Below are 9,787 nucleotides of genomic sequence, written 5' to 3'. Positions count from 1 at the left end.
TATTTTATCATAAAGTTTAATTATGGTTCAGAAAAAAATGAGAGAATAACTTTCTCTGAAAAAATATATTGACTCTGTATAGACTGCAGTTATTGGAAGGAGGGGCTGGTAGGTTACATTACCCTATTTTCTAGTCTGAAAATGATATTAATAGAAAGTCCCGTTTCCAGTCTGAGTATAAAGACACATGTGCCCAAAATGGCTGAGAATAAATACAACAGGAAATGCAGAAGCCGTAAAGCTAAGGGTATGCAAGAGAAAATCTCAGAAATACCCAAAGTGGCAACAAGGAGCGTTTGGCTGGAATCTGAAGTTCTTTCAGTCATCTTTGTCTTTTGCTCCATGTTTCAGGATGCGTGTGAACTCGATGTAATTGAAGTTCCCCTTTTTGTCAATAGGTGCTTCTCTGTACAGCTCATCCACTTCCTCATCCGTAAACCGATCCCCCATGGTTGTCAGCAGCTCTCTCAGGTAATCTTCCTGAATGGTGCCTGGAGAATAAACAGAGAATCAGAATACATACTACTCTTAGGGTTAATTACAAAGAATATCTATGCTCGACTAAGCATGTTCTGTATGTTAAAAACTATAAACATGCAAACATATGAAACATAGGGTGTCTACCTACTTAAAACAGCCTCAGCAGAGAAGTGCCTAGAGAAATGCCCAGCTGCTTAGCAGCATCACTCTGCTCTATCATTCTGCCTCCACATTCAGCTTCTGATCTCTTGATACTAGAGGCTAAACCTAGGCCTAAACAAAGTAATAAAAAGTATGGTTAAAGAACCTAAGCCTTATGGTTCCTTCAAGTGGCATGAATGGTCACACCTTATTCTATAAGCAAGTAACATTTACCTGCCTTACTAAAATCAGCATTACATCATATACATCAAAAAAGTGGTATAGTGGAAAGAATACTGGAAACTTCAAGCCTAGTTTGTTTTTTGTTTTTTTTTTTTTTGAGATAGAGTCTTGCTCTGTCACCAGGCTGGAGTACAGTGGCACAATCTCAGCTCACTGCAACCTCCGCCTCCTGTGCTCAAACAATTCTCCTGCCTAAGCCTCCTGAGTAGCTGGGACTACAGGCACACACCACCATACCCAGCTAATTTTTGTATTTTTAGTAGAGATGGGGTTTCACCATATTGGCCAGGATGGTCTCGATCTCTTGACCTCGTGATCTGCCCTGCCCGCCTTGGCCTCCCAAAGTGCTGGGATTACAGGCATGAGCCACCTGGCTCAGCTGAGGCCCACTTTTAATAAGCTATGTTATTTCAGGCATTTCGCTTCATCCCTGACTTTGGTTTTCTCATATGTAAAATGAGATTATTAGAGCATCAACGATGTGGCAGGCACTGTGCTAGGCAGTGGGGGTATGCAGTGGCAAGCTGAAAGGTGTGCTCTTTACCCTGGGAGTTTGATACCAGGGTTCTCATAAAACCTGCTTGCCTACAAGAATCAGATGTCATCCCTGATTAATTATCTGGTATTGGCATTTTTAAGATTCTCCAAATAACTGGCACGTACATGTGCAGAGCCTTGAAAGCCAGAGACCATGTTTCCACCAGCAGGCCCTGGCAACCACCCATGTTTAAACTAGTCCTAGTATTGCAGGCAACCAAAGAGTGTTTCTTCCTACTCTAAACACATTTGGCTATGCCATGTGAGTTGGGAATCATGGAAAATATTCCCTCATTATGTTTTCTCTTACATACACTTCTGCCAAAGGATCAGGCCCCTATATAGTTAACATTTTTTTTTTTTTTAGAGTTAACTGTATGCCACACAGTATGCTAAGTACTTCATGTACATCTCACTTCCTCATTAATTCTTAAACAACCCTATGAGGTAGGTAATATTGCCCATTTTACAAATAAGAAAACAGAGGCTTAGAGAAAGTTAAGCAACTTGCCCAAAATTACACAGCTATTATGTGGAAGAGGAATTTGAAGCCAGGTAATCTAATTCCAGACCCTAAGTTCTACTGGGTGTATTTTAAAATAAAGTTTAGATGTCAGATTTAAACAATTTGAGAGCTGACAAATACCTGGTAAATACACACAGGATTATAGTGATGCTACAGCCTATAACAATTTATACTTCATCCAAGATGGTTCTGGTAGAAGTTTTTTATTTAATACATATTTTCTGAGAGCCTAATCCTCGTGGAGTTAACACGCTAGGAAAGGGGTAATGTAAGTTTCCCAAAGACGTTTCAAATACAACCTATTCATTGTAAACTACTAACTATTTAGGGCAGATGCAGCTAAGTAAGTGACAAATACACCAAGAGAAGTCTAAAAAAACAGGTGTGGTATAAACCTAAGCACGTTATGTTATCATATTTTAAGTTACTGTATATTTTAGTTACCATAACTAAAAATTAAATCACTTTGTAATTAAAGGTTACCTCTCACTTACCAGTTGCTTCTTCATCAAAGCAAGCAAAAGCATTTCTGATGACATCTTCAGGATCTGTGCCGTTTAACTTCTCACCAAACATAGTGAGGAACATGGTGAAATTGATCGGGCCTGGAGCCTCATTCATCATGGCATCCAGGTACTCATCAGTTGGATTCTTCCCTAAATAAATGTTTTAAAAGGTTCATAATTTTAATTACATTATAATACACATCAACTATTAATGACAGTAAACATTTTGGCAAGAAAGACTATCATTCATACGGTTTGCTGTTTGCACTCATGAAAGCAAAACTATTTGGGGGGAAAAGTCTTCTTAATGAATAGGGCCTATTAAAGAGTCTAGAGAGTTTATGATATTCCACTGGAATGTCACAAGGAGTAATACTGCTTCCATAATCAAGACCAGTGTTTTTACACACACATACCCTCCAACCCAGTCCTAAGAGAGGGCCAGCAATCTTCTGGTGGTCTGGTGGGAAACACTGTTCCACACTTTACTTGAACCTTAGTAGACTCATTAGACAGGCTTCACAGAGCTTTAATAAACATGAAAGGCACCATGGAAATTCTTATCTATCCAATAGATTAATACTTAAACCGAGCGTTACCCAACGAAGCAAGCATATCATGCAAATCTTCCTTGTCGATGAAACCATCTCTGTTCTGATCAATCATGTTGAAGGCCTCTTTGAACTCCTGAATCTGTGATTGGTCAAACATAGCAAACACATTGGATGTTGCGCGCTGAGGGCGCTTCTTGGTGGTCTTGGTCTTTGCTCTTTTGCTTGACATGGTGGTGGTTAAATCCTAATTAGGAAAGGAAATACAATAAAAACCAAATCAACATCTAAGATTACTTAAGTTTGAATCAAAACAATGATTAACAAAAGTATACAGAATCAACTAAGTAACTCAAATATATTTGAGCTACTTAGAAATGTCTTAAAAAAATACATCTTAGCGTATCAACAAGATTACATATGTCCCATACTGCTGTATAGCTAACAATAGCTGATAACCAAATCTGCTGATTTGATAATAAAAAACCAAGAAGCAAAAAAAACTAGGCACTTGGGAAACTACCAAGTTCTATACTTCAGTACTATGAGGGTGCTGAGGGATACTAATTCATCTTCAGTAGGTCCACCCTTTGCAGCCTTAGCCTAAACGAGCTATTCCATAGTACAGTGGACAGAAAGGTGAGGAAGTAGAAAGAGTACTAACTGATGGAACAGGTCTTCATCTCCTAATCTCTATTGGCAAACACTGTTCTTCCACTTTCAACTAACATTTTTCATTGTACTCTCACCTCTGGGCAAAAGTAGCTCAAGAAAACTATTTGTTGAAAGGCTAACAGTAAAGTATAAAAAAAAAACTGAAGGGAATTCATCTATACTTTTTATAAACATAACACTCTATCCAAACCAGCTTATTGCATTACAGCCACACTAAATCACTTAAAGTATCTAAGACCTCTAAACAGAAATCAGAGCACAGCTGTTAAAATAATTCTGAAAGTTTTATAAAACATCTTAAAGGTAGAAACTACCTTTGCCCTCTTATCTAAATTTATCTCAGTAAAATTTAAGTTAAAATTTAAAAGAATGTCTAATAACACCTAAAATAAAAAGGCAATTTTCCTTTCAATACTCAATCTTTTAAAAACTACAAAAGTTTGTTTGAAGGTAAAAATCCCATAGTCAACAGACAATAAAATTCTACCATACCATCCTTCAGAGCTGCAGTGAAGATGGTAGTCTGCAAAACCGCTTAGCAGCAAAAGAAAGACACTGCATTGAGTTATACTCTTCCAAGCAGGTCTAAAATAGGCACTACTGATTTCACTCTGACCAGGATAACAATTTTAAAGCTTACGTTCTGAAAACAACATTCAGCTATGATGTGGCGAAACACTATGCCATTACTCTAAAAATAAGAGTGTGGACTGCAAAGAATGAGCTACCACCTAGATCTCAGCACTCCGAAGTGACACTAAGAATATAATGTTTCCGATGTGTTTAAAAAGTAATTTCTTACATTCTTTCCTTGACTATAACCACATTGTCCAGGCTAAATACAATTATGAAATAATTAGAAAAGCTCTGCCTCAAATTTTTTTAAGCTAAATCTGTTTTCAGATTTTAATAAGAAATTCCACAAAGGGTAGTCACAAATTCCAGCCCATCCAATATAGCTCTGTATGGCAACTGGAATATACTGTTGGAAAGATACATCCTACACAGCACAGAAGTTATGAATATATGCTGCTCCCATATTTCCTAGTAATTCTTTAATCAACTTTTAGGAGGCTACCTTTCATGACTTAAACCATTCATAAATGCATATTTTCATTCTATAATACCTTTTGGGAGTAGTAAATCCCATTAATATCTAAACTACATGGGGTTGTACTTTCCTCTTCTGTTATAAATGCTGTCTTAAAAACTACAGAGTAGTAGAGTATAACATTCCTCCATCTCTTAAATGTACTCAAGGACTTGGAGCAAGAGGTTGAGACCCAATGAGTGGCACATTTACCAGTCCATATCACTTTAATAGTTTAGGCATGTCACGCCTTTGCAAGCCAAAGCACATCTTTAAAAATAGTTTTGTGTGACCACATTGTCTTTCCCTAATGATGCAGAAATGTCAGCTATTTTAAGAACAAAGAAACTGATGAGGTCAAAAGGCTGACACAACTGGTTTTTTAATCTATTATACAAAATCTCATATTACTAAATTTACGGATGTCCTCTAGATACCTTTTCAAAATACTTAATTTTGGTTGTAAAGTAATATGTTTTTGAATTCTGATGTACTTCCTATTCTTTTAATCATGCATTTCTTTGGACTTTGTCAATGTATTATAAAATAGATTTTTTTTTGGTCAGCACTGACAATGGCCTCATATAGAACTCTTTTTTCAGCACATTCAATACTTAATCTTATCAATTTTATGATGATCAGTTAATTACACTAATGTGTATCAACTGTCATATTAATTACGTGGAATACTAGTTAAATGTAAGGCATGCGTCTTATCTTCAAGGAGCTTAAAATACAGTTGGGGAGCCAACTATAAAGAAATGAGATGATTGGTTCAACTTATGAAATGAGTCACATCGTTTTCATTCCAGAGCTATGACTCTAAACTTAATGTGTGACAATAATGAAAAATAATTCATAAGATGGTACATGTTATCAAATGCTGCGAGTTCAGAAAAGATACTCCTTTTCTGAAGTAGTTAAGGGATTGGGGAGGAGGAAAACCTTGAAAAACTCAGCGTGAGATCATTTAGAAGCTATAAGGCATCATTGGAATTAAGAGATTTGAGTGTTAGTCTTAATTCTAACAAATTAAGATAGTTATTTCTACCAAAAACTGATAGTGTAATGTTGAGCAAGTTACTACCTAGGCCTTTACTTTTTCGAGGAGGCTGGATTCTGATTTTCCACCAGAAACCTGGAGTCTTTCAGTGATAGGGAATTTGGCTTCACAGTCACTGTTCCAAAATACAGAAACTGGGGCTTTTTTTCCTGTCACACAAAAAGTGTGGGTGGAATAAACAATGGTGGAGGGATGATCTCAAGGAGCAGATCAATTCTGATATTGTCAGGGTCCTCTTTGCTCTGATTCTAGTTTGCTATTCATTTTACTTTCCCTCAAGCAAGTGAGATTGTCACTCTTCATGTAATAAGCCTTCAGCAAATGCACAACTCTCATGTAAGTTTAAAAAACCTTAACCTAAAAAATGTGAAATTACTTTTTACAAAAAGCAAGACGGTAAAATAAACTGAAAAGATTTCAAGTCAATGTAATTATTCTTCAGGATGCAAAGATGGCCAGGTAAGGACCTGAGGTGCCCAAATTACGAAGCTCCTCAATCATAAAGTCGAGTCTTTATTTTTGAAGGATTAAATGAAAGATCTTTGGTGTGAAGGGGTATCTGTTGTGTGAAACTGGAAAGCAAGGAGACTTACGAACAGGCTTCTACAAAATATAAGAGGATTTCAGATGCATGTGAAAGTGGATGAAGGGCAGTCCCGATACTGAAGTTTACAGATGTAAAGGAGCATAACCTTTTTTTAAGTCAGCAGAGTGGAGTGCTGGTGGTAATGAATCTGGTTTTTATTATGTTTTGTGTTTTAGCTCAGAATCATTATGGGCCATATAACACCATGACTAAGGAAAATTTTAGACTAGATTAATAGGTGGGAGAAACAAGAGATTCTCAAAGTGGCTTTCCCCACACACCAAAGGACACAAGATTTTTCAGAAACTATGTTCTAGAAACTATGTTCACTTATAAAATGGGACTTATCCATACCAATATATATATTGGAATCCTCTAGTTAGAATCCTAGAGTCCAGCATTTACAAAGCGATAATAAATGTAAAATAATCTAGAAACTTTTTCTACAAAACGGACACTCAAACTGATAAGATTCTGAGGAATATGAGATATTCTCCAAGAAAAAAACTACCTTACAAAACACTGCGCAGTGTGACAGCACCTACTATTTGGTTGGCTTTCCAAACCTGACCAAATATACTGCCTCATTTAATCAATACACTTTTTAAAAAACCTAAGTATAAGTAATTTTCTGGTGCTAACCACAATTTTTAAAAAGCGTATTTTCAAGTTGGTGCTTCCGTTCCAAGTAAATCAAGTTTTCATTTCTTAGGCAAACTTTCGGTTGAAGGTAGGATTGGGCACCTTGGATTGCCACGCCCAGAAGTTCTCACCACTTGACAAAGACAATTTAGCTGTGACGGCTGACTTGCCAGTAAAGCCTCGCTTTTGAAAATTAAGTGCTTTTCTGATTACCGTTTATCAGAGCCCTTCCAGAACATGAAACAAATACCAATAATATTCAGAAATATTCACTTTATTCACCTTTCGATATAAAACTTTTTGCACTTAAGTTAAAATCTCTGCTAAATCCATAGGTCTCTCAAGAACTGATACATATATACCCACTAAACTAAAAGAAAACACTTCCGTGGTGAATTGACTTAGCCCAAAGTTTCCCCTCAAATGGGACAAGGTATTATATTTTGGAGTTTTTCCTAGAGCCACAAACTAAACGCCAAATCTCTTTGTCACTGCTTAAAGAAAAGTTGTAATTACAGGAGCGGATATTGAGCTGAGGATCGTAACAATTTGAGTTGGTTATTCCCACCACACGTAGCCACACAGCTGCAACAGCTGCAGCAGGGGGACAATGGGCTACGTTTTTTGCGCAAACTCTCTTGAATCGGGCAAGTTGACGTTAGAAACTAAAATAGTCCCGGAGTCAGCTCTGTAGGGGTCGGGTTTCGCGGGCCCGGCAGTCGCCCAAGCTCAAGGCGCCAGTGAGCGAAGCCACATTTCCAAAGCTCCAAGTTTGGGCACAGGAGCGAAGTTCGGGTCTGGGCCACTTCCGGTCATGGCCTAGGATCCCAGAACCGGGGACCTGGGTGGCACACCTGCTCAGGTGCATTCCCGGCACTCGGAGCCCCGCCGCCGTCCAGCCACCCCGCGGAGACGGGTCCCCGGGACAGGTCATACGCGCCCGACCGCGAGCATCACTCACCCGGCACAGTTACAAGAATCCGAGCACCTCAGCGAGCCCTTCGCTGCAGCTACCACCACCCTGCTACCCAGAGAGCAGCTAAACACCACCGCTTCCGGCCTCCGCTTAGCAAGCCGGAAGGAAGCTAGGTCACCATTCTTGGCCGGCAGAGTGGGCCTGACTTCACGGAGGGGCGACAGGGAGGGAAGTTGCCAGTGTGGTCAGCGGGCGCTGTATTAACCAAGTGTAAGAGAAGGAAGCGTAAAGTGGGTAACCTAGAATATAGAGCAATATATAATGGTTCGTTGGGTCCTGTTACTGAGTTCCCATCTTTTTTATAACTTTTCTTGCAGTGTTAAGTCTTCCTCCCCCCATTCTTTCCGCAGATGGTTGCGTCCGTCCTGTGGCTTTGCCCCGCCGCACATTCCAGGGCTCGGCGAAGGGTGGGGCCGGTCGCCCCAAGTCCTTGTAAGGAAATCGAGGAGAGGGCTGCGGGCCCACGTGACTGGCCCTCGCCCCGCCCCAAGCGCCGGGCTCCCGCCTCTGGGCGGTAGTGCGCTTGCGCTTCACGCACAGCGCGTGGCCTGGGTGTCTACCTGAGGGACTTGGAGCGGTGCGCAACGCCACGGAGCGGGCCTTGCAGCTAGCGGTTTGATCTCCGTGTGCAGTGCGGTTTTATGAAGTGTTCCGCCCCCTCCATATAGGAAGAAAAGTTGTGTATCCCTGGGGCCCTCAGCCAAGCGTCCACTATCTTTTTGGCCCAGACGGATTTTCCTAAGATCAGGAGTGGCTGGAGACTTCCTTTCTCTTGAAAAACATTTGCCGTCGTTTTTCCCTGGCAGAGCCCCTTGGACTCTGACTAGCAAGGGCAGCCTGATTTGGATCCCTCTAGGAAGGAAGGCGACTCTTCGCCGCACCTCTCGCTCCAATGAGGACTTGCGGCTTGGTGAAAACAGGAATCAAAACCTGGGCCTATTTCTCCCGAGTTCTCCTTGCTTAGAACAGTTCATAACAATGAATCTTATTAAAAAGAGAAAGTACCCCCCCACACACACTTCATCTTTTTCCACCCAGAGTCTGATAAAAAGACTTGTTCTGGCCCCCTCAGCAATCTGACCTCATCTGCCAGAGGAGTGAGTGGGATCCTCTCACACTCCGGCCGTCGTCCCAGCACTAGGGGACAGTGACCAGTGTGGCTCCCGTGGCCAGAGCCCTTCTGAAGTTTGGGTTGCTCTGTGGTCTTCGCCTTCAAAGCAGGCCGTCACTTGAATCCTTCTGGAAGGGACAGTGTTACTGTAAACACTGCGGAATAATATCTTGGAAGTATTCGTAGCTTCTTTCTTGAGGAATCTCTGGAATACTCCGTGTATTAACCACTAACATTCCAAAGTTAACTTCGTGGTAAAGTCACTGGGGAAAAAAAATAATTGATCCAGTTCCACAGGTGATTGAAACAAAGGTGATTTGTTTCCCAAACTTCCTTGATGGTAAGAATTACTTGGGGTACTAATTAAGAATACAAATAGTCTGGGCGCAGTGGCTCACACCTATAATCCCAGCACTTTGGGAGGCCGAGGCTGGTGGTTCACGAGATCAAGAGATCGAGGCCATCCTGGTCAACATGGTGAAACCCCGTTTCTACCAATAATACAAAAATTAGCTGGGCATGGTGGCGCACGCCTGTAGTCCTAACTACTCGGGAGGCTGAGGCGGGAGAATTGCTTGAACCCAGGAGGCGGAGGTTGTGGTAAGCCGAGATCGTGCCATTGCACTCCAGCCTGGGTAACAAAAGCAAAACTCCGTCTCA

At 40.7% G+C, this 9,787-nt stretch overlaps 1 protein-coding gene across 3 annotated transcripts; it reads right to left on the bottom strand.

Annotated features, from left to right (window-relative positions):
* On the bottom strand, nt 1-8,344 carry LOC108302480 (myosin regulatory light polypeptide 9). Of its 3 annotated transcripts, none has more exons than XM_017526076.2 (4): nt 8,322-8,344; nt 3,033-3,231; nt 2,422-2,583; nt 1-491 (listed from the first exon to the last, which is right to left on the bottom strand). In XM_017526076.2, the coding sequence occupies exons 2-4, from the start codon at nt 3,214-3,216 to the stop codon at nt 319-321; spliced, it is 519 nt and encodes a 172-aa protein (XP_017381565.1). In that variant the 5' UTR covers nt 3,217-3,231; nt 8,322-8,344; the 3' UTR covers nt 1-318. The 3 variants fall into 3 exon arrangements, with proteins under 3 accessions (XP_017381565.1, XP_017381568.1, XP_017381567.1); XM_017526079.1 differs by lacking the exon at nt 8,322-8,344 and adding an exon at nt 8,002-8,221; XM_017526078.2 differs by lacking the exon at nt 8,322-8,344 and adding an exon at nt 4,152-4,259.
* Nucleotides 8,345-9,787: the final 1,443 nt, after the last annotated feature.

The sequence above is a fragment of the Cebus imitator genome, unplaced genomic scaffold (genome assembly GCF_001604975.1).
Source record: "Cebus imitator isolate Cc_AM_T3 unplaced genomic scaffold, Cebus_imitator-1.0 Scaffold41, whole genome shotgun sequence".
Taxonomy (NCBI): Eukaryota; Metazoa; Chordata; class Mammalia; order Primates; family Cebidae; genus Cebus; species Cebus imitator.
The sequence above is the reverse complement of the archived record's forward strand: the minus strand, read 5'-3'. Positions and strand labels throughout refer to the sequence as shown.

Excerpts from the sequence above, each read along its gene's own strand:
- LOC108302480 (XM_017526078.2), bottom strand. Across the intron at positions 2,584-3,032 it reads TGATATGCTTGCTTCGTTGG|GGAAGAATCCAACTGATGAG; the intron begins GTAACGCTCGGT and ends ACATTTATTTAG. Across the intron at positions 492-2,421 it reads CTTTGATGAAGAAGCAACTG|GCACCATTCAGGAAGATTAC; the intron begins GTAAGTGAGAGG and ends TTTATTCTCCAG.